The sequence below is a fragment of the Rattus norvegicus genome, chromosome 10 (genome assembly GCF_021556685.1).
Source record: "Rattus norvegicus strain SHRSP/BbbUtx chromosome 10, alternate assembly SHRSP_T2T, whole genome shotgun sequence".
Taxonomy (NCBI): domain Eukaryota; kingdom Metazoa; phylum Chordata; class Mammalia; order Rodentia; family Muridae; genus Rattus; species Rattus norvegicus.
The window spans coordinates 43,482,501-43,507,544 of NC_141543.1; the positions used below are offsets into that span (position 1 = coordinate 43,482,501).

At 39.7% G+C, this 25,044-nt stretch overlaps 1 protein-coding gene across 3 annotated transcripts in view; it reads left to right on the plus strand.

Moving 5' to 3' along the window:
• Aff4 (ALF transcription elongation factor 4) overlaps positions 1 to 25,044 on the plus strand; it is an 80,027-nt gene that overhangs the window by 46,612 nt on the left and 8,371 nt on the right. For 2 of the 3 annotated variants that reach the window (NM_001440093.1, NM_001440094.1), the window contains 15 exon segments: positions 1,201 to 1,237; positions 3,338 to 3,386; positions 6,397 to 6,451; positions 7,505 to 7,542; positions 7,909 to 8,071; positions 8,769 to 9,686; positions 11,984 to 12,072; positions 13,095 to 13,335; positions 17,508 to 17,602; positions 18,495 to 18,558; positions 18,674 to 18,810; positions 19,039 to 19,110; positions 20,756 to 20,849; positions 22,662 to 22,705; positions 23,815 to 24,035. In NM_001440093.1, coding sequence (NP_001427022.1) covers positions 1,201 to 1,237; positions 3,338 to 3,386; positions 6,397 to 6,451; positions 7,505 to 7,542; positions 7,909 to 8,071; positions 8,769 to 9,686; positions 11,984 to 12,072; positions 13,095 to 13,335; positions 17,508 to 17,602; positions 18,495 to 18,558; positions 18,674 to 18,810; positions 19,039 to 19,110; positions 20,756 to 20,849; positions 22,662 to 22,705; positions 23,815 to 24,035 — 2,317 coding nt within the window. 3 annotated transcript variants of the gene reach the window in all.

Below are 25,044 nucleotides of genomic sequence, written 5' to 3' on the forward strand. Positions count from 1 at the left end.
CTTACAGCATACATTTTGTGCATAAAGTTATTTAGAAAGTCATGTTTCTGTTTTACTAAAGCTTCTCTAGTATCAGGTTCTGTATTATCATAGAGGTTTTTTTTTAAGTATGTACTCAGTGTTGGGGAAGCAGAGGCAGGAAGATCTCTGAATTTGAGGGCAGCCCGTCTACCCTCTATAGGTCTACATAGAGTGTCAGCCGCCCAGAGCTACATATTGAGACACTATCTGAAAGGAACAAGCAAATAAATAGTAAAAAGTATGTGACAGTTTGTTCTTTATAATGCTATATAGGTTTATAAGAAACTAGGGACAGAAAGTAGGAAGGGAGCAGAGTGGCATGGGATACCCATGTGGGAACTGTTTATTCTTTGTAGAGATGTAGTATAATTTGAATGTATCCTGAATGACACAGCTATTTATTAAGTATAATTTTTTTCTTAGACAGGCTCTTAGATAACACAGACTATCCTTTTAGAGTAACCTTCAATTCCCAGTTTTTTAGCTCTACCCACCAAGTACTGGCATTACCGTTATAAGCCACAACACTTAGTCTATGGGGCTTTGGGGATTGACCCCAGGGTTCACGCATGCTAGACAAGTACTGTGTCAGCCAAGCTACATCCCTAGCGCTTTCTTCTTCTTCTTCAAGTCTTTTCTTTACTCTTAGATTGAACCCGGGACCTTGAGTGTAGTAAGCAAATGCTGTCCACTGCTTCCTCACACCTGTAGTTCAAGCACTCTCTCAAGATTAAGAATTAACAGTGTATTTCAAAATTAACAATTAACAATGTGTTTTCAAAAGGGGGACTTTTCTTTTGAAGCTGAAATTACAGTGGGTTGTGATCTGCCCAACATGGGTGCCAAGTATTGAACTCAGATCCTCAGCAAGAGTCTACTCTTAACACTGGAACACCTTTCTAGCCCCAAGGTCAAAAATCTTGAAACTATGTGAACTCGCTCGGTCTCTGAATTAGATTGTAAGTATCATGGATGCTGCTGAAAAGAGATAGAGACTCTTTGGTGGCTTCCTGCTATTTCCATAAGCTCTGATAGTCTGCTTAGACGGAGCTATCACAGTCTTCCAGTATTTTCTCTCTCATATATGTTGAAGCATTTTTTATCACTTGGAGCTTTTCTCACTGATAGCGCTTTCTCTCGTACCATCACTTTGAATAACTTTATGTTCCTTTTTCCTAGGAGTCTCAGCAGTCTAACTTTGGCTCTGGAGAACAAAGTAAGTATTTATTTTCTTGCTGATTTTCAAATTAAGCTATTTACTGATTATTTAATTCATATAGCCATACCTTATAGTACTTCCTAATAAGTTTTATATATGTTTTACCCTGATTTTATGACCTGGTAAATAACAATCCGAGCTCAGTCTTAAGAAAATGTAAGAACTGTAGGTCATTAAAAATTAAAATAAGCTGGGCATGGTAGTGGACGCCTTTAATCCCTCCTGAACTCAGGAGCCTGCGCGGATCTCTATGAGTTTAAGGTCAGTCTGTTCTACTTAGTGAGCTCCAGGCTAGCCAGGGCCATGTAGAGAGACCCTGTCTCAAAAAACAAACAAAAAATCAAAATAAACTTACCTTATTTGAACTAACAGTTGGAATTTCATAAAATCGACTTGGTAGGCACCAAGTGAAGTAAGAGCCATTCTGCTTTCCCACCTCTTCATGGCGTTGGTTTTGCAGTTATAAAACCATAGGCAGGAATGGTTATCAGCGCTTCCACGGGCTCTTTATGCATTCCTTACTTATTCTCTCTGTGTTGTGTGATCTGGATAGAGAGCCTGGTGCCCTCTGTAGCGCCTCTCACCTCAACTCTTCACTTCTCAGAACTCTTGTGGAAGATGGCTGTACAAATGGTGTAGAGAATATGTGCACCAAGAAGTTTGTGGATTGACACTGGTGATGTTGGCCATTGCAGATGTCTGAGTGTTACCATGAGGCTCTGGAACAAAAATTATTTAGGAACAACAACTTATGAGATAGATTTACACTAACTTAAGAGTATTCTGAAAGATGTAGAAAAATTTGACCTTTTGCTAGTTGTGTGTGTGATCTTAATGCAAGAGGTGAAACATGACTGCATCTCTATGTTTACTTATTTATTGTGTGTGTAGGTAGCATGGGAAAGCCACAATCCACAGAGAGAGGTCACAAGACAACTTACAGCCGCCAAACTTTAAATCTGTGTGGCTATTCTACCTTATAGCTGTAGTTATAGATACATAAAAGGGAATTGACAGTGAGGTTTGTTTGTTTGGTTTTTTGAGATTGAATCTCTCTGTGTAGCCTTGGCTGTCCTAGAACTTAAGCTGTAGACCAGGCTGGTCTTGAACTCACTGAGATCTATCTGTCTGCCCCTGCTTCTTTCATGTAGAGATGAAAGGCATTCACCACTACTGCCTGCATCTGACAGTGGTTTTTAAAGCAGACTCTCACTATGTAGCCCAAGCTGGCTTGGTGCTCAGAGATCCTCCTGTCTCTGTCTCTGGACTGCTAGAATTCAGGTGTGCACCACCACACCCAGCTTTGAGATGTTGACATGCCCAAAATAGCTAGCTAGAAACCCTAACCTTTTCATTTTCTCTTAAGAATTCTCCTCCTTACTTTTACCCCACTCTCATTTGCTTCCCCAGTGTTTAATTATGACAAATGGGATCACAGATGCCTTCTGATTTGTTAATACTTAGTATTTTTCACTGGATTTACTTTAGCAGTATGTAATTCTAGTTCACTCTTTGTAGTACTAAACCCATGTTACATGAAATAATTAGTTAATTAGCCTCCTACTAATGGACACATTTTATTTCCTAGCTTTTGGTTAAAGCCGTGCTGTTATAATGCTAAATGGGGTGACACATACTTAGAACCCTGACTCTGGGGCAGCAGAGCCAGAAGGATTGCAAGTTCAAGGCCGGTTCAGGCTTTGCATTGTGAATTTGGGTCAGCCTGGGCTGTGTAGTAAGACCCTGTCTCCAAAAATAAAATAAAATAAAATAAAATAATAATAATAATAATTAATAATAATAATAATAATAAAGCCATATTATTATGAACATCATGTCTGTATGTATTCCTCCAGATACTGGGTAGACGCCTTTCATTGGACTGGGTCAGCAGCAGGAGTCAGAGTATAGATGAGGTAGTGGGAGTACACCACCTCCTAAAATGGCTGTGGGAGAGAGGTCATTGCCTGAGGATGCCTGTATCTTTTGTTCACCTTGTGCGATGTATTTTATAAATATTTTTGAAGATAGACATTTTGTATAGCTATTTTATAATCTAAACAACTCAGTTGCTCACTTCTATATTTTTTGTTTCAGAAAGATACAGTACTTCTGCTAAAACATCAAATGGACACCAGTCAAAATCGTAAGTTTATTGTTTAATGGATGTTTTATTATTATCTAATAATAGCTGGATATTTTAAGTGCTAGAAATATTACTCTTTTTTCTTTTAAAAATGAAAATTTCCATTTATTTTGTATGTATGTGTATGGAGGCATGTGGAAGTCAGAGGGTAACTTGTGCGAGTCAGTTCTCTGGTCCTAGAGATTAAGTTTGGGTTGTTGGGTATAGTGGCAAGCCCTTTACCCTCTGAGCCAGCTCACTGTGAAACCAAAGGCCTTGTGCATGCTAAACTCATATTTCACTATTGAACTATGTACATTCCCATGCAGAAACACTAATGCTTTAAGGCAGACACAAGCTAACTTTGCCTGTAAAGAGCTAGAGATTGTAGATTTTAAAGACCATGTAGCCTATGTCCTAAATACTCCTATCACTTAATATAAAAGCTATATAGACTACAGACATGCCTGTGTTCTAATAACTAACTTTGTTGTTTTGTTTTTTGAGACTGAGTCTCATGTAGTCTGGGCTGTCCTCAAACTCATCATATATAGTCAAGGATGAGTTGAACTTGATCCTCTTGCCTCTGCCTCCCAAGTGTTCAGATTATATATAGGCGCATGCTGTTATTCCTGAGTTTTCTCTCCTTTTTGGTGGAGATCTTGCACATGTTAGTCAAGTACCATACTACTGAACAATATCTCCAGGCTGATAACAATTTCTTTTCAAAAAGCAATGGAATAGTGACTTTGGAAATACATGTCTATAATCCTAGCACTCAGAAGGCTGAGTCAGGAGGATTACCATTAGTTTAAAGCTAACTAGCACTACAAAGCAAGGTGGACCAATCTGGGCTATGTATAGTAATACCCTTTCTCCAAAACAACAAGCATCTCAAAAAACAAAAGGAAAAGAAAAAACACTAGTGGCCTAGGTTCACCCACCCTTACTCTGATTTCACAGTTTACACTTAATCACTATGTTAAAGATAGGATTCTTCTTAGCAAACCTTCCAGTTAGTCACTGAATGCTGTACACTAAAGCCACACTGTTTATACTATCTTTAAGTTTCCCTATTTTTATTATACTTTGTAGGTAGAGTCAGAAATCTGTATCACAGTAGGGGTAAGCTATTAGATTATTAAGTTATTAGATTAATAAATTACATCTAGAGAGTGAGCACCTGAACTCCTAAGGTCACAGGTTAACATAGTGGTTAGAATAAGTTCCAAAGGAACAGCCACTATGTGGCTTCCTGTTGCTATAACCACAGACCACAGAGCTAACCTCAGTCTAATAGCCTCTTCATGTAACAAAAGGAGGACTGAGAAAGAAATACAGTAATAAAAACACGTCCCATACACTGCTGAGAAACTCATATATTCCTTTTTTTCTGTATGCAAAAACTAATCATGCATGCTTCTGTATATGGGTATACCGCTTTGGTTACTGAGGAAACTAGAACATATGCTAGACCTGGAGCAGTGTGGTAAAGGCTTTGACATACTCACATATGTAAACAGGTTCATTGAGCTGTCATTATTAAATCATAAGGGCTGAGAGAATTCAGAGTAAGTACATTTTCCTTACTGGAAATCAGTCATAGAGATACACTTAAGCCCTTGTACAAAAGGAAACTTTCTAAAAATTTCATTTATTGAACTAGTTTTAAAACACTTCTCATAGTATATAGTCATCTGGTTACTTTGTTCCCAGGTGATTTTTGTGTCTGTTTTGAATTCATGGTCAGATTTAGAAATGTAGATTAGTCTCTGAGAGGAGAGTGCAGGTAGTCACTGCAGTGAAAGAAGACTTCTTCCAACTGCCTGGAGACTCAAAACACTTTAGAAAGAAAGGTAACGGACTGCCTGGTAATGAGAATGGAAACACTGTCTAGGTACAGGGCTCCCAAACTTTGTGTTAAAGAGTTACTACTTCATGTAAAACAACACAGAATATTTTGTGTTACTCTGATTTTAAGTTTAATGATTTTAGACTTAGGGAAAACTTAAATCTTTGACATTACTATGAAAACAAATTGCAGAAATTGTCAGCTTATTGTATTTATATGTTTTAAGTTCATCTTGAATTTTGGTGAAGGGAGACTTAGAAGTTGAAGTTTGAAAATTCATACATGATCATTTCTTAACCAAAACTCTCCTGCTGGTGTATACTTGTCCTCTTAGCCAGACAATTATGAACCAGAACTTTGACTCTGGAAATAGTGTTGTGGTTTTCAAAGATATGCAATTGCTAGAAGTTACTCAGATCTCTTTCTTTTTGGATTATTGGAGACAAAGAAGGAATTGCTTGATACTTTGACTTCATTTTGCTTTTCTTTAGGAGTCTTATCTAGTGGACCAAAGCTCTATTAACATATATGTGTACAATTAGAGACAAGGTTTTGCTTTTTGTTTTTTTTTTTGTTTGTTTTTGTTTTTTGTTTTTTGTAACAGAAATGCATAGGAGTTTAACTAGAAAACAAAATCAAATGTTTTACCTATGGAGCCAGTAGTTCTTCTCTTCCTACCATGCACACTGCTATCTTTTTGCAGAACACTAAATTCTGTCTTCTTTAAAAGTAATTTTTGGCCAGGCAGTGGTGGCACATGCCTTTTACCCTAGCATTTAGGAGGCAGAGGCCAGCAGATCTCTGAGTTTGAGGCCAGCCTGGTCTACAGTGAGTTACAGGACTGCCAGGTCTACACAGAGGAATCTTGTCTTGGAAAAAAAAATTTTTTTTCCCTCAAGACAGGCTTTCCCTGTCCTAGACAGGCTTGCCTGTCCTAGAACTAGGTCTATAGACTAGGCTGACCTTAAAATTTCTTTTTAATGCATGGAAAGTTAAAGACATAAAAATCATTGATTTCTTTTAAAATGTTTTAGTATAATGTGAACAATTCCAAACAGATAGAGTGTATGTGTGTGTGTTTTCAATTAAATTTTTGGCTAACACAATGCTTGATTCCCAGAATTATTAATAATACCGAGCTGTGATTAATTAATGCTCCTTTCTGCCTTTTTCCTCTAGTATGTTAAAAGATGACTTAAAACTAAGCAGCAGTGAAGACAGTGATGGGGAACAGGTCTGTGCTCTATACTGTATGTCACTCCTTTATGTTACTGTTTCATTGTGTCCTTTAATTTAGGATCCAGTACCTATTCTTTTTATACATTTTCTGACACTGGATGATTGTAGCCTTCTGTAATGTCTTTGAGCTGCTGCTGCTGCTTATTCTCCTCTTCTTCTTCCTCCTCCTCCTCTTCCTCTTCCTCTTCCTCTTCTTCCTCTTCTTCCTCCTCCTCCTTCTCTTCCTTTTCTTTTTAAAATTGACATTTTATTAACACTTATTGTGGATCAGAAAATATTTTTGAAGCAGATTACTTATAAGAATATTTATGAAGGTTTTTTTTTTAAGATTTATTTATTTATATGAGTACACCACAGCTGTCTTCAGACACACCAGAAAAGGGCATTGGATCCCATTACAGGTGGTTGTGAGCCACCATGTGGTTGCTGGGAATTGAACTCAGGACCTCTGGAAGAGCAGTTGATGCTCTTAACCACTGAGCCATCTCTCCAGCCCATGAAGTTTTTTGTTTTTTGTTTTCTTTAAAGAAACATGGGCCCTCTGGAACTAGAATTACAGATGGTTGTGAGTAACATGTGGGTGTTGGGAATTGAACCTGGATCCTCTGTAAGAGCATCCTCTGCTCTTAACTGATAAGCCATCTCTCCAACCCCATTTTTTTTTTAAGAATTATTCTAGAGATTCTTCTCTCTCTCTCTCTCTCTCTCTCTCTCTCTCTCTCTCTCGCTAGTAGTGCTACTGTGCATTGAGCTAGGCAAACTACTTCTTTAATTGAAAACAGGGTCCTGTCCTGTTATTGGTTGTAGTGTTTTGGCTCTTGGTTTTGTTTTGGGGCAGTTTCACCATGGCCCAGGCTAGCCTTAGATTCATAAGTTGCTGCCTGTGCTTTCTGAGCACTACAGTATACTTGTACTAGTTTTTTTTAATCTCTGTATTAAGTAAATATTAACTCATATGATAAAGGAGCCAGCTTTTGTTTTTTAGTTAGGCATTTATATTATTTAAATAGAGTATTATTCATTCATAATTTCTTATGTTCATTTTTAGGATTGTGATAAGACAATGCCAAGGAGTACACCAGGAAGGTGGGGATCCTTTTATTTTGTGGTTTTGTTGTTGGTTTGATGGCTGAGGTTAGTCTGATTTAACGTTGTGGTGGTAGCATTAGCAGCCTTATAAATAATGTCAGTTGTAATGGTAGTTGTATAATTCTGGATATTAACAAAATTGATGAAATTATATACTCAAACTAGGTGAATTTTAAAGTATATTAAAAGTGAGTATTATTAGCGGAATGGTACATCAGAGACTTTGGGGAATGTCTCTTTCGTTTGTAAGGAAGTTTTGGATTCCTTATTTCACATTGCTAATAAAGTTGGTTGTCAGATTTGAGTGGGGCTTTGTTGCCATTATAAAGGAAACATTTGTCATTTCTATTTTATCTCCTTCAGTAACTCTGAGCCTTCACACCATAATAGTGAGGGAGCAGATAACTCCAGGGATGACTCAAGCAGCCACAGTGGGTCTGAAAGCAGCTCTGGGTCCGACTCCGAGAGTGAAAGCAGCTCCAGTGACAGTGAGGCAAATGAGCCATCCCAGAGCGCATCCCCTGAGGTGAGAGGGAGGAGCTGCTTCTATACACAAGCTCTCATGATGGCCACTCCAGCATCACCATGCATGTGATCAAAGGCACACTGTGTATGATGTCAAAGACACACAAAACATGGGTCTTATAGAAAACCTAAGCTTTTTGCTCTCCTTATTATTTTAAAAACTTATTTTGGGGGTTGGGGATTTAGCTCAGTGATAGAGTGCTTGCCTAGCAAGCACAAGGCCCTGGCTTTGGTCCTCAGCTCCGGGAAAAAAAAAAAATAAGAACTTACTTTTAAATTAGGATTTTCCTCTTAACAGGGGATTTATGTTTTATAGTCACTGTGACTAAAATGAGTCGTACTGTAGATTGATACAGTGCAGCTGAAAATCTCTCCTAGTACCTACATCATATGTTTTCTTTCTAGAATTAAATCATTTGCAATAGTGCCTTTCAAGTTGAACTCCTAACTGGAATAATAGTTACTCAAACGGCATTGTAATAAGCTCTTCTTGTTGGTTCCACCTTTACTCCAGCACTCAGGCCAGGTGACTAGAGCTAATAGGATTTTACCTGTGTTTTGATCCTGTTCGAAACATGACACACAAATGCTTGTCACCTTGAGCATTTTTTTTCTCCTTACTTGACTTTATAAAGAGGGGGAAAGCTTCTATATTGAAGAAACCCTACATTTATAAATTTATCTATCTTCATTTTCAGCCTGAACCACCACCAACCAACAAGTGGCAACTTGATAATTGGTTGAACAAAGTGAACCCACATAAAGTGTCCCCAGCTTCCTCTGTAGATAGCAACATCCCATCGTCTCAAGCCTACAAGAAAGAAGGCCGAGAGCAGGGCACTGCCAGTAACTACACAGATCCAGGTGGGGCCAAAGAAGCGAGCTCTGCCACTCCGGGACGAGACTCTAAAACTATCCAAAAAGGATCAGAAAGTGGCCGTGGGAGGCAGAAGTCTCCTGCACAGAGTGACAGTACCACACAGAGGAGAACTGTTGGCAAAAAACAACCCAAAAAAACTGAGAAGTCAGCTGCTGAAGAGCCCCGCGGAGGCCTGAAGATAGAAAGTGAGACCCCTGTGGACATGGCTACCAGCATGCCCTCCAGCAGGCATAAGGCAGCCACCAAGGGCTCAAGGAAACCTAACATCAAAAAGGAGTCGAAATCTTCCCCTCGACCTACAGCAGAGAAAAAGAAATACAAGTCAGCAAGTAAATCCTCCCAGAAATCTCGGGAAATCATAGAAACAGATAGCTCCTCCTCAGATTCAGATGAGAGGGAGAGCCTCCCTCCCTCCTCCCAGACTCCTAAGTACCCTGAGAGCAATAGGACTCCTGTCAAACCCTCCTCGGCGGAGGAAGACGATAGCTTTTTCCGGCAGCGGATGTTCTCTCCTATGGAAGAGAAGGAGCTCCTTTCCCCACTCAGTGACCCTGATGACAGGTACCCACTCATTGTGAAGATAGACCTGAATCTTTTGACTAGAATACCCGGGAAGCCTTACAAAGAAACAGAGCCACCCAAGGGGGAAAAGAAAAATGTTCCAGAAAAACACTCAAGAGAGGTGCAGAAGCAAGCCTCAGAAAAGGCTTCCAACAAAGGCAAGAGGAAACACAAGGTCTGTAACAGGGTGGTGGTTCTTTTTCTCTTTTAGAAATATTTTTTCTACCCTCCATATTCTTAAGCATCTTGATATTAAAATATTAGCTATTTTAAAAATAATTTTATGTGTCTATGAGTGTATGTTCTTCTGTTTATCTGTCTGTGTCTGTGTGTGCACTCAGACTGTTGCATGCTCCTGTGGAGGCCAGGGGAGGGTGTCAAATTCTGTGGAGCCAGTTATAGCCAGTTGTGAGCTGCCTGACAGACATTGTTCCTAGTATCTTAACTTTGAGTAGCAAGTGTCCTTAACTGCTGAGCCATCTTATTCTCAAGTACTTGCTATTTTGACATTACATTGTCACGGTTGCTTTTGACTTCTGTTTTATTGATTTGTGTGTGTACGCACACATGTACATGATAGTGCATAACTGGAAGCCAGAGAGTTGTGGAAGCTGATTCTTTTCTTCTGTCATGTGGGTGCCCTGGGCTGTGCTCAGGTTGCCAGGCTTTACTCTCTGAGACATCTTGCCAGCCCCTGTTGTTCACTTTTAGATACCAGCATCTGAAGTGCCATGGAAAGCAGTTTGTGGCTCATGAACTAACTGTAAGGGAAAATAGTGATTGAGCACAAGGCCCCAGTAAGACTACATATGGAACAGCTCCTTTCTGCTCTATCTCCTTAAATAAAGCAGGATAGTTTCTTCTTAAATAGGATCTCTGAGCAGAGTGTATGGTGGCCAGGTTAAAAGTGAAGCTAGAACAAACATTGAACACTGCAGTTTGAATGTAATCTATGCATTCTTTTCTGTCTTAGCCTCAGGTCAAGTCATACTTTTTATTACTGTCCCAATGAGAGCACAACTGACTCACTAATTTTGTGACAGATACATTCATAAGAACTTCACCCATCCAGTATTTACTTATGTGCCTAGATTTTTTCCATTAGCACAGGTCAGAACTGAGAACATTCCCCAGGGTTAAGTGTGTAGCTTAATGGTAGAGCTTGTGTAAAACTCTGGATGCAGTTCCAACATGGAGGAAAAATCTGTGGGTTCATAGCCCACTCTCATCTTAAATGCTTCCAAAATAAAGGCACAGCTTGGCATAAGATTAGCTTTCTACAGAGCCTGCATATATATATATATATATAATGTGTGTACACCATCTTGTGCCAAGAGATCAAAAGACTATATTGGATGCCCTGGAATTTGAGTTACAGATGATTGTGAACCACCATGTGGGTGCTTAGAACTCCTAGAGGTTACCTTTACAAGAACAGCCAGTGGCTTTTAACCATTAAGACTTCTTTCCAGGGCCCGGAGAGATGGCTCAGCGGTTAAGAGCACTGACTGCTCTTCCCGAGGTCCTGAGTTCAAATCCCAGCAACCACATGGTGGCTCACAACCATGTGTAATGAGATCTGATGCCCTTTTCTGGTGTGTTTATATATAATAAATAAATCCTTTAAAAAAATCTTGGGCTGGAGGAATGGCTCAGTGGTTAAGAGCACTGACTGCTCTTCCAGAGGTCCTGAGTTCAAATCCCAGCAACCACATGGTGGCTCACAACCATCTGTAATGAGATCCGATGCCCTCTTCTGGTGTGTCTGAAGACAGCTAGTGTACTTATATATAATAAATAAATCTTTAAAAAAAAAATCTTGTTTAAAAAAAAAAAGACTTCTTTCCAGCCCTCCCCTAGAATTATAATTTTGGTAAAGTATCGGGGCAATTCTTGGAGGTTACACTGATAGCACTAGGAGGAGACCCTTAGTCATGTGTAGCAGTGTGTAGGTGACTTTTTTTCATGTCTTCATTTATCTGAATGTAGTCATTTGGTGGAAAACAGACTCTTCTGCTACATTAGAAGTACAGTATTTGTATTCTCGTTGCTTACTTGAAGCAGTAGGAAAACTTAGATTCGTCTATGGAAGTGACATCAACAGTAGATACAGATAGGTTTGCCACTTGTGGTTCAGCCAAGAAGTTTTTCAGAGATGCTGCTTAGCTCTTAACAAGTAACAGTGTGCTCAAGTACTGATGAAACTACAGAGTGGGGATTTCTGTGTGGCACTAGAAGAACTGTGAGATGCAATTGGCTTTGGATTACAGTTAGCAGTTTCTCAAAAAAGCAGAATTTAGTTACCTTATGATCTACCAATTATAGTCCCAGATACATATCCAGGAAAGAAATAGAAATATGTCTACACAGAACTATTATCGTGCTCACAGCCATATCATTTCACACTGTGGATCTAACCTAGGACAGACACCCTTGTCATGCTGAAGACCTACTGTTTCTGTTTTTGTCCAGAATGATGATGATAACCGAGCCAGTGAGAGCAAAAAACCCAAGACGGAGGACAAGAACTCATCAGCCCACAAGCCATCCAGCAGCAAAGAGTATGTCCCCAATCACGTTGCATGTCTGTATTGGCTGTGTTGATCATTCACTGTTTGGTACTTTCCGAAATGCTTCAGAGTATTCTTTTTACTTGACTGAATGTCATACACATGTCTGCACATGTACATAGCAGTGAGAGCTATGCATTTAGCTAATAGAGTCGGGAAGCTTTTACTCTTCTTTTTTAGTGAGATAAGAATATCTCCTAGTCAGTTTCACTACTGCTGTGACAAACACCATGACCAAAAGCAGCTTGGGGTAGGAAAGGATGTGTTTGACTTAGGCTTCCACATCACTGTTCATCATTGAAGGAAGCCAGGGTAGGGACTCACACAAAGCAGGAACCTGGAGGCAGGAGTTGGTGCAGAGGCTACAAAGGAGTGGTGCCTGCTGGCTTGCTCCTCATGGCTCGCTCAGACTGATTAATTATAGAACCCTGAGCCACCAGCCCAGGGATGGAACCATCCACAGTGGGCCGGGCCCTCTCCAATATCAACCACTAATTAAGAAAATACTCTACAGGCTTGCTTGCAAGCCCAATCTTATAGGAGTATTTTCTCACTTGAGGTTCCCATCTCTCAAATGATTCTAACTATGTCAAGTTGTTATAAAACTACCCAGCACAGAATATGAGGCAAGAGTCAACAATAAAGCTTCACTGTTTTCTGGGTGTCTTATCTGCAACTTGAAAGAGACTAGTAACTTGTAAGCGTTAATATTTTCACAATTTATTTACTCAGTTGATCAACCATTATTTTATTAAGCATTTATTTCGTGGCATATTGTTCTAGGCACTGGGCATGACTGTGGAAAACAGATAAATGGGGCAGGCAGAGGAAGAGACAGATGCCTACTTGGTGGACTTTACAGTCTTTTTGTTTTATAATCAGCATATGAAGAATGTCTTTGCAAATTTGTCTTAAAAGCAGGTGAAAAGAGATGGAAAAACCCTTCACTCCTGTATCACTCTGTACAGAAATGAGAGCACTTGGGGTTTATTTTTATTTTTATTTTTTGACAGGTCATCGAAGCAGAGTAGTACAAAAGAAAAGGACTTGCTACCTTCACCTGCTGGGCCTGTTCCTTCAAAAGATTCAAAAACAGAGCATGGCTCTCGGAAGAGGACTGTCAGTCAGTCATCATCCTTAAAGTCCAGCAGTACCAGCAACAAAGAGAACAGTGGCAGCAGCAAGAGCACTTCCTCCACAGCAAAACAGAAGAAGACTGAAGGGAAGGTTTCCAGCAGCTCCAAAGAGGCCAAGGTATGGTGCTGGGGCTTGAGCCTTTGAAAAACACCCTCATGTTCCTGAGGTGACATTGCTATTTGTAAACAACTCAAGATGTAGGCCTGTGCAGTTTTTAAAATGAATGAGTGAGAGAGAAAGAGAGACAGAGACAAACAGACTAGACTGAGAGGACAACTTTCAGGAGTCAATTCTGTCCTTTCATCTCGTTGGGGCAGGATCTCCCTACTGCTGCTGTGCTGCGCTGTGTACCATGGGCTAGCAGGGCAATCTCCTCTGTAGGAATGGAGTGGTAGGGCTGGGGATTTGCCACCACATCTGACTTTTTGTTTGTTTGTTTGGGTTTTTTTTTTTTTTGGTTTTTGTTTGTTTGTTTGTTTGTTTGTTTGTTTTTTTGAGGTAGAATTTTACTATGTAGCCTGGAACTCACAGAAATCCATTTGCCTATGTCTCTTGAGTGTGAGTGTGTGGACTAAAAGTGTGTGCTACCATACCTGGCTTCAAATGGTCGCCCTTAACATAGGAAAGATACAGTTGAATAGCCTTGGTGTTTATAGACTGAAGTTTGGATCTAAGAAGGCTTTTCAAGGCTCTGCTTTATTGTTTGTTTGTTTTTTGAGACAGAGTTTCTCTGTAGCCTTGGCTGGCCTGGAACCTTCTCTGTAGACCAGTCCAGCTTCAAACTCACAGAGATCCACCTCTCTGCCTCCTGAGTGCTGGGATTTAAGGTATGCACCACCACTGCCTGGCAATCGATTTTTTTCTTAAGACAGGATCTCACTATGAAGCCTAACTTAGACATGAAAAAAACCTGATCCACTTGCCAAAGCCTCCCAAATGACTAGGTCATTCATATGCTTTCTAAACTGTTCTAGTCAGGAGCAAGTCCATGACATTACAGTATTTAAGTGACAATTAAGAATAAGTTTTTAAGAATATAGTCTAGGGTGGTGATGGTATACATCTTTAATCCCAACCCTTAGGAGGCAGAGTCAGGGATCTCTGAGTTCAAGGGCAGCTTGGTCTATAGAGTGTGTTCCAGAACAGTCAGGGCTACACAGAGAAAGTCTGTCTTTAAAAAAAAAAAAATATATATATATAAATATATATATATATATATATATATATATATATATATATATATATAATGTGTGTGATATTTATGTCTATGATATATAATCATATATATATATAATTCACTAGATTATCAAGTAAACAAAAGTTTGGAAAAGGAGTTTTCTAGATTGCTACAGCTGTTGCAGCCTATTAAATGTAGTGGTTAAAGATTTTAAGTTCAGTAAATGAGATTACAAGCTTTTCAAGCTGAGTTGTACAGATAGATTTTCCTCCACACCAGCATCCTCTTTCTTTAGGAACTTGGGGAGCTGGCCCAGCGTCGCAGGGACAGTGTTCTGTTGCTCATCTTCATTTTTCCTCTTCTTACATGCTTACTGGCTCTTTTGCCATTTCTCAACCTTTCTGATAAGAATTGGAGACTTCCATATTAAGTACTGCTTTTTAAAAGTACACTAACTGAGCTCACATCACATGCTCATCAGGCTTCGTGGGTCTATAGATGAGAGTCACCATGGTTCTTCTTTATGAAGGAGGCTTCCTTCAATAACTTTGTCCTTGAAAGCAGGAATTCATGTCTGTCTTAATGTTTTTTCCAGTGTTTAATTTTCTGAGAAATTAGCAGATATTAGGGGATCATATTTTGGATCATACTTGGTATCTAGTGCTTTTTGTTTTGTTTTGCATATAAGATCTTTGGATCTTACTATGAGGCCCAGGCTGGCTTAGAAGTTGATCTTCTTGTCTCAGCCTCCTAGATGCTGGGATTATAGGCATGTGTCTTCTCACGTTGCCTTTACTTTCTTGTTTTTCCTATAGGAAACGTTAGAATGGGTGTTGATATTAGAGTCATTGAATTTTTCTAGAGCAAGTAAAGTTTAAAAAAAGCCTAGAGTCAGAAGTAGAATTAAATTGCTGACTTATGTACTTAGCCCTTTGCTTACTTCCCAGTCCATTTGCATGATGCTTTCTCTACTTAGTAACCTATAAGTATTCAGCATATACTGGTTTAGCTGATTATATCAGTGAGCCTTTATTGCTGTAGAAATGTATACTAGTAGTACATTGGTGTTGGTTAAAAAGAAGCAGACAGGGCTTGGGGATTTAGCTCAGTGGTAGAGCGCTTGCCTAAGAAGCACAAGGCCCTGGGTTCGGTCCCCAGCTCCGGGGGAAAAAAAAAAAAAAAAAAAAAGAACCAAAAAAAAGAAGCAGACAACCACGGTATGGTCTGAATAAAGTTTCATAGCTTTGCAAATCATATTGGAAGGTCACCTCAGCTATCTAGTAAGCTTATGATTGTATTAGTTAGCCATGGTGTTACCACATACTCGTAAGCTCCAACAACAGAAACTGACTAGTTCTGGAGGCTAGAAACTCAGTACCAACATTTTGAGCATTATTTTCTCAGACCAAGGAAGAAGCTGAAAACCAGTGCCACGCTGAAATGACACAGCTGTGAACTCTCTTAATCCTCTGAGTACAGTATTGCTTTTGCATCCCAAGGAACAGTCCTTGTATTCAAAGTGTTTTGTTTTCTTTTTTAAGATTTTTTTCCATTTTAAATCTTGTATATATATATCCGTATATTTTATGTAGACATGAATGTAGTGCCTTTGGAGGCCATAGGTATCAGATAACCCGGAACTGCACTTAAAAGCAGTTATGAGCTTCTGGGATCAAACTCAAGTCTCATAGACTGACCCATCTTTCCAGTTCCTTAGAGGACCTTAAAACAACAACAAAACCGGGGCTGGGGATTTAGCTCAGTGGTAGAGCGCTTACCTAGGAAGCGCAAGGCCCTGGGTTCGGTCCCCAGCTCCGGAAAAAAAAAAAAAAAAAGAACCAAACAACAACAAAACCTATCCAATACTAACACTTATTTCAGAAGATAGTTGAAGAATTAACAACCATACTAAATAGTTAACTTAGGCTTTAGTAATGAACCTCTTTTTGTTTTTGGTTTGTTTGATTTCACTATGTAGCCTAGAACTTATTGTATAGACTGGGCTGTTCTTGAACTTACAGAAATCCTTCTGACTGAGTTTTGGAATTAAAGGCATATGCCACCACACTCAGCATCTATTTTCCTGAGTGGTACTGTTTTACTTCTCTCTCTCTCTCTCTCTCTCTGTGTGTGTGTGTGTGTGTGTGTGTGTCTCTTTGTCTCTCTGTCCCTCCCTCTCCCTCTCCCCCTCCCACCCCCGCTCTGTGTGTGTGTGTGCGCAAACACACACACACACACACACACACACACGCGCGCGCGCGCGCGCGCGCGCAAGCTAGCAGGTGCTTACAATGCTGCACATCCCCACCCCCTATCCCCAGTTGTGTGCCAGTGCATGTATGCAGAGGCCAAGGGAGCGCCTTTGGTATTGTTTCCTATTGAACTTTATCTCATTTAATTAGTTTTAAAGTTTTTTGGTTTTGTTTTGTATGTATTAGTGTTTTGCTTGTGTGTATGTGTGATATGTACCACTTGTGTGCCTGGTGCCAGAAGTCAAAAGAGGGTATTGGATCGCTTGAACTAGAGATACAGGTGGTTGTGAGACATGATGTGGGTGCTTGGGACCAAACCTAGGTACTTTGCAATAGCAACCAGTGCTCTTAAATGCTGAGCCCTCTCCAGCCCTTTATCTTAGGAGACAGAGTTTTTCTTTGAACCTGAGGCTCACTATTCCAGCCTGTTTCCTCCTCACAACCCTGGTGTTGTGGGAACGTGCAGCATGTCCAGCTCTTGCGCCGATGCTCAGGTTCTCTTTCTTTAAAGCACGTGTGCTCACCCACTCAGCCGTCTCCCCATCCAGTACTGCTGTTTTGATACTCGGTTTGTGTCTTTCTTATATTTTAACAAGAACCTAGCCTAAGTGCCTTGCACACAGTAGATGCTTAGTGAGTATAAAAATAAATATTTTGGTTATGTAAAATGAAACCAGTGTGTTTGGTTGAATAGAATGAACTCAATCTTCTGTTGAGTAGAAACAGTATAAAATTTAAAACAAAGAAATTTGAAGTATGGAATTTTATTTCTGTTTTAGCAGTGATTGAAGAAGTAAGATTAGCTTCATTTTAAATCTCCTGACAATTTTCAACTTGGTTGTATATATTCTTTTGGTCAGGAGAAGGCTCCAAATAGCTCCTCTAATTGTCCTCCGTCTACACCAACTCCTGATTCTTCGAAGCCTCGAAGAACGAAGCTCGCCTTTGATGACAGGTGAGGTAAATTATGTGGGTTGTTGTTGTTGTTGTTGTTTGAGACAGAATTTTCTGTGTAGCCTTGGCTGGCCTAGAGCTCACGATGTAGACTAGGGTGGCCTCAAACTCTTAGAGGTTGGCCTGCTTCAGCCTTCTGAGTGTTTGGATTAAAGGCATGTGCCAGTTGTAAAGAGGTAAACATACTTTCGAGTATGCATTTTAGAAATTCCAGCCTGGCAAGCGCAAGGCCCTGGGTTCGGTCCCCGGCTCCGGAAAAAAAAAAAAAAAAAAAAAGAATAGGAAGAAATTCCAGTCAGCATATAATAAACTCACTTAAGTATGTCAGGCCCTAAGTGGTTAATATTTGTATCTGACCGACAGAATATTCAGATTTTAACATGAAAGGCATCTTTAGTCCAGTTACTCCTTTAACAGTCAGTGGCTCTCCAGATTGACAGGAAGGATGCTCTTCCTAGAGCTGCTCCCGCTGTCAGTACCACTGCTGATAATGGAAGTCTTCTCAGAAGCAATACTACTTTCTCTTGCTTTCTGTCAGAAGGTACTTCTCCTGTCTGCATCCTGTTTGCTCTCGGTTAAACAAAACAAACCACTCGAGTAAGCTAATGTTTCATACTAGGGAACTTGATCTGTGTGCTTGGGCAGAAGATTTTCCATAGTTGTCCATAATTTATGTTTTTTTTTTTTTCTTTTTTTCGGAGCTGGGGACCGAACCCAGGGCCTTATGCTTCCTAGGCAAGCGCTCTACCACTGAGCTAAATCCCCAGCCCCCATAATTTATGTTCTTAATCACTTCTTGAGAATGTGAAAGCTGTAAGATTTTTAGAGACTAAAACAGCTTAGTAATTATCTTAGGAAATGTTGACCATTTTATTTATTAATTTATTTTGCAGAAATTATTCAGCAGACCATTATTTACAAGAAGCAAAAAAACTCAAACACAATGCAGATGCTTTGGTATGTAAATATTCTTCCTGATGTGCTTCATCAAGCTAATATTCAGGTTTTAACATGTGTTCCCTTCTGTTTGTATTTGCAGTGGGTCATTAATCCGTGCTGTTTTCCTTTTTAGTCTGATAGGTTTGAGAAAGCTGTGTACTACCTTGATGCCGTAGTGTCTTTCATTGAATGTGGGAATGCATTAGAGAAGAACGCTCAGGAATCCAAGTCTCCATTCCCTATGTACTCAGACACAGTGGAGCTTATTAAGTAAGTGGGCACTTGACATTTCATTGGAATATCTTCATCATTTATTGTTCCTCAGTTATGTGATTAACCTAATATGGTAAACCGGGAAGATACTCAGTGTTCCGTTTTCCTTAGGGAAGATTCAGGGTGTTTTATTTAGGGTTGATTTTGATACTTTGAGAACATAAGTTCTAAGATCAAGGTGAAATATTCTGTTCTACTTGGTTTGTTTTTTATCTCAACTCATAGATACACTATGAAACTAAAGAATTATTTGGCGCCAGATGCTACAGCTGCAGACAAGAGACTCACAGTACTTTGGTAAGTGTTTTGTCTCCTAGCTGTGCTGGGAGATAGGCAGTTTCTTGATGAACTGTGTGCTTTTTTTTTTTTTTTTTTCGGAGCTGGGGACTGGAACTGTGTGCTTTTATGAAGTATTATCCTTGAATCAGTCTTCTACAACCCCTTCACAAACCTTAATAATCAAACAGGAAAAAAAATAATCAAACAGGAAATAGATCAAACCCCTACTGAAAGATTTGGTTCTTGTTCGTAACCTACTGCCCTCTTGATGAAAGTGCTGAGTAGGACCAATGCTAGAACCCTTCATTGAATTAAGTGACCGCTATTTAAAGCTCTTCTTTGTATATAGGCCCCTTGTTTTAGTTAGGGATTCCGTTGCTGTGAACAGACACCATGACCAAGGCAACTTTTTTTTTTTTTCTTTTTTTTTTTTTTTTTTTTTTTGGAGCTGGGGACCGAACCCAGGGCCTTGCGCTTGTGAGGCAAGTGCTCTACCACTGAGCTAAATCCCCAACCCCCCAAGGCAACTCTTATAAAGGAAGATATTTAATTGGGCCTGGCTTACAGTTTCAGAGGTTCAGTCCATTATCATCATGACAGGAAGCATGGCAGGAGGCAGGTAAACATGGTGCTAGAGACGGAGCTAAGAGTCCTACATCTAGTTCTTGATCAGAAGGCATCCAGAAGGAGGCTCTCTTCCCACACTGGGCAGAGCTTGAGCATAGGACCTCAAAGCCCATCCCAACAGTGACACACTTCTTCCAACAAGGCTTTACAACCTAATAGAATCATTTCTCATGGGCCAAGAATATTCAACACACCATACCCTGTTTGGTTTCTTCCAGAGAGATATCTGTTCACTTGTCTGAGGTGCATACTTGACCAGGCACTGTGTTTACATTAGAAATGCATCTGTAAACTGTCTGACATTACTCTGCACATTATGGAGTCTAAACTCCAGTAAGAAGAGACAGAAACTAATCAATCACATGAATATGTAAACAAATTCTGTGAAAGAAGAGAATACTTTTAATCCCAGTACTCCAGAGGTAGAGGCAGATGGATCTCTGTGAGTTTGAGGTTAGCCTGGTCTACATATAGAGTTTCAGGATATCTAGGAAGATAGAATAGAGAGACCTTGTCTCAAAGAGTAAAGAATCCTCTACTCAATAAAGGTAGATGGTTGGGAGATTGAAGACTTGCTCTGGAGGTGACAGCATAGGTAGGGGCAGGATTGTGGGGAAGAATGGGAAACTTGTAAGGAACTGAAAGACCAGTGGGTGTGAAAGTGGCCTTTACTACGTATGTGGGCAGGAACAATAATGGTGTCGTCTGAACTGTGTGAGCTGGGTGATGCTGGGGTACTCCATTTCACTCACTGCTTCAGTTGTCTACTTTTAGTTCTTAACTTTTAAAAGTTATTTGAATTATGGTATGTTGGTATAGTTTTAATTTTGAATGTCAGTACTAATGGGATGTTAGAAGTTTCTTAGCTACTTTCCTTACCCTATGGTGTATTCCATATTAAGCTGACCTCTTGGTTTTGTTTGAGAGGTAACACTGACCCTGGCTCATATGAAGCCAGGCCTCTACGCCTATCTAATGGAAAAATTGCCTGTAGATGTAGCCATGTCTAAATACACTGCCCTTTCCCATTGCCTAGCCTGAGATGCCAGTCATTGTTGTACCTGAGGCTGTTCAAACTGAAGAAGGAGAACGCTCTGAAGTACTCCAAGACGCTGACTGAGCACCTGAAGGTAAGTCTGTACAACACAGTCCATCGCCGAAGAGACAAACTGTCCCAGAGATACTCTCGTATTTAGGCACAACATAACGAGAGGAACAAACTAACTACTGCTTGGAAATTCTCAGATAAGTTTGTGCTTTCTAGGGAAAGCCTTCAAATGTGTATATTGGATTACAAAATTTCCATAGCTGTAAACAATAGCCATGTCTATACTAGAAAATGTTCTTTGCATGTTTACTACCACCTTTCTTCAAACAAGGTTTCGTTTTTTTTCCTTATACTACTAGGGATCAAACCCAGGGCTTGTACATTCTAAGCAAATGCCCAACCCACACACCCAGCCCAGACAAAGTTATTGTAGTGCCCTAAATATCCTCTTTTTTTTTTTTTAATTTCAAACTAGTATCATATAAATTCTCCTGAAATCCTGTTGTAGTTAGGATTTTAAAACTTCTCCATAAGTCACCGTTGCTTATAGACTCAAGGTCTGGCCTACAAGGTCCTCAAGCGTCTCTTATTCTTTGTCTGAACTCCTCTTTATACAACTAGATGGGTCATGGGTGTTCTCTTTTCTGCCTGGTTTTATATATTATATAACTTGTCTCCATGTGAGTTTTTTCTCTTCCTTTTATTTATCTCTGTTATTCATTGTTTTTAGGGTTTTTGTTTGTTCGTTCATTTGTTCGTTTGTTTGTTTTCAGTTTTTCAAGACAGTGTTTCTCTGTGTAATAGCCCTAGCTTTCCTGGACTCCGTTTGTAGACTGGCTAGCCTCGAGTTCATAGAGACCCACTGCCTGTCTTTTCTAAGTGCTAGGATTAGAGGCGTGCGCCACTAAGCCAGGCTACTAATTGTTTGTTTGCATTGTCTTTTAAGTCTTCTAGAACAACCTAGCTTTTCTTTTTTTTCTTTCTTCTTTTTTTAGGAGCTGGGGACTGAACCCAGGGCCTTGCACTTGCTAGGCAAGCGCTCTACTACTGAGCTAAATCCCCAATCCACAACCTAGCTTTTCACTTAGTAACTTATTTCTGTTTTTTATTCACACCCTCTTTGTTGTTGTTTTTAAAGATTTATTGAGTTGGAGAGATGGCTTATTGCTTAAGAGCACTGTTTGCTATTACAAAAGACCAGATTCAACCAGCAGCATTCACATGGCCACTTACAACTCTCTGTGTCCCATAGGATCTGACATCCTCTGGTCTCTGGAATGCATGTGATGCACAGATATACATGTAGGCAAAAATACCTGTACATAAAAAAATACTAAAACATTTAAAGATTTATTTGGGCTGGAGAGATGGCTCAGCTGTTAAGAGCATTGACTGCTCTCCCAGAGATCCTGAGTTCAATTCCCAGCAAGCACATGGTGGCTCACAACCGTCTGTATCGGAATCCAAGCCCCTCTTCAGGTGTGTCAGTGACAGCATACTCCTAAAAATAAGTAAATAACTCTTTAAAAAAAAGAGGAAGATTTGTGTGTGTGTGTGTGTGTGTGTGTGTGTGTGTGTGTGTGTGTGTGTGTGTGTGTGTGTTTTCTCAGATGCCAGAGGAAAACGCAGATTAGGTGGAGTAGAGTAAAGTTGCCCAGCTTGGATGCTGTGATGTAAAGCCAGTAGTCTGCAAGAGCAACAGTTGCTCCTAACCACTGAGCCATCTCTAACCTCATGTTACTTTTTCTGTGATAGTGTCTCATCTAGTCTAAGTTGACTTCAACCTGGCGCCAATGTTTAAAAAGTTCTTAAGATCAACTTTGGAAGATAGATACTGAATGTCTTAAAGGTTATATCTATATTGCTGTTAAATAAATGTATTTTTCCCATGCAGAATTCTTACAGTAATTCTCAAGCACCTTCACCTGGCTTGGGGAGGTAGGTACAATTTTGTTTTCTGAAATATTTTTGATTAATTTATTTGTGGATCAGATTAGAAATGGACAGCAAAATGGTTGCTACCTTTAAAGTATTACAATCTCTAGTAGGGTATTTTAAATTTTATTTTTTAGTGTTTGGAATTGAACCCAGGGCTTTTTGCATGCTTTCCTACTGAGTTTTGCCTCTAGAAAAGTATTTTTAAGTTATTCTTTCCAATTTAGTAATTGTAAATGTAAAGAATTTTAGAAAGGTTAGTAATGAGACATGTCAACAACTCAGACATCTGAGTTGGCTTTTAGTTTGTTTTTTTTTTTTTTAAAGATCAATTTTTTTTTATTCATTTATTATATATAAGTACACTGTAGCTGTCTTCAGATACACCAGAAGAGGGCATCAGATCTCTTTACAGATGGTTGTGAGCCACCATGTGGTTGCTGGGAATTGAACTCATGACCTCTAGAAGAGCAGTCAGTGCTCTTAACCGCTGAGCTATCTCTCCAGCCCTTAGTTTGGTTTTGTTTCTTCCCTTCTACCGTATAGGTTCATGGATGTTCATATGTTGTCAGGCTTGGTGGCAAGCACCCTTACCCCTGAGCCATGTCACTAGCCCCCAGATAAGTTTTTAACAGTACATGGATTCTTCCCAGGTTGATTTTCATAGTTATTTAGACTTGTTACAGTGGTTTTAACTTTACTCAGATCTTTTCATTGCTAGAGTATAGTGGCTTGGTTTTGATTTATCTTCCATTTCCACATTGACCCCTTCCACCTACACCTGAAAGGGGAACAAACACCCTGCAAACTTTACATTTTCTTTTTCATTTTCTGAGTCTATCTTTGGAGTCTTTGTGTTAATGTGAGTTGACATTCTCTCATTTTCCCTTGTCTACTGATTTCCTAGAGCTAGTGTAAAACCTTTTGCATGCTGACAAGTGCTCTCCCATTGATCTGTGTCTTTTTTTAATTTGTTCTTTTGAGACAGGAGCCCAGGGTGACATCCATCTTGTAGGATGCTGATTTCATAGTATTCAGTGTGTGTGTGTGTGTGTGTGTGTGTGTGTGTGTGTGTGTGTGTGAATAAACATCCTGTTTCTCTTTGTGTGCAGCAAAGCTGTTGGGATGCCCTCCCCTGTTTCTCCAAAGCTGTCACCAGGCAATTCTGGAAGTTACTCTTCTGGGGGAAGTAGTGCTTCAGCAAGTGGTTCTTCGGTGACCATTCCACAGAAAATCCACCAGATGGCAGCAAGCTATGTCCAGGTTACATCTAACTTCCTCTATGCCACAGAAATTTGGGACCAAGCTGAACAGCTTTCCAAAGAACAAAAAGGTTTGTTGGGCACTGGATAAACTTTGATGATAAGAATAGTTAAAAGAAATGTTTGTAATTTAGTTAAGTATGTGGAGATCATTTACTTTATTTTGTGGTTTAAAGGCAATCATAATCAATTTGCTAATAACCTCCTTTGCTTAGTCGCATACTAAATGTGATTAGACGTGGTTAAAATACCCTTGGGCTGTGTGTGGCTCCCTGTTAGATGACTTTCCCAGCATGCTTAAGGCCCTGGTTAAGCCCCTAACATGAAGGATGGGGAACAGACGGACTGATGTGGGGAAGGGACATACACAAACAACTTTTGTAGTACTGCTGACACAAGCTAAACTAGAAGTAGTTCTTGGTGTAGGACAAATATCTCTCTATTCTTTATGTTGTATGTAGCTCAGGAGGGAGCACCTTGTCTACCATCAACTTTCCCTTGTAGTCTCAAATATACCTTGAACAATATATATAGCAGTTGGGATCTGCAAGATGGCTCAGTAGGTAAAGGTGCTTACCACAAAGCCTGAGTCCAAACCCCAGGACCTACTTGGTGGAAGGCTTCATTGGTCTCTTCACAGAGTTTTCCTCTGACTCAATATAAGTACACTGTGACACATCCACAGACAGATAAGTGTAAGAGAGAGAGAACTATTAAAAATCTAGCAGTTGGATTTGTTTTGTAGAGTATCCAAGCAAGGTCTAAGTGCTACATTTTTAAGTGTCTTGAGTAGCTCTCCCCCTTATTTGTCCGTGCCATTGATGTTGAGAAGAAGCTGAATGGTAGATTGTCATTCTGCATATGACCATTACTTCCTCATGCTGTCATTACATTTGTTATTTTATCTTTCTTCGTTCCTTTCTATTGATTAGATTCGAGTTTAGTAATTTAGATATAATGCTCGAGATGGTGCATCTTGTTAGGATATACCTAGATACCTAAGGTATTGTGTTAATGTTCTGATGCTGTGAACAGACACCATGAGTACTGCAACTCTTATTAATGAAACCATTTGATTGA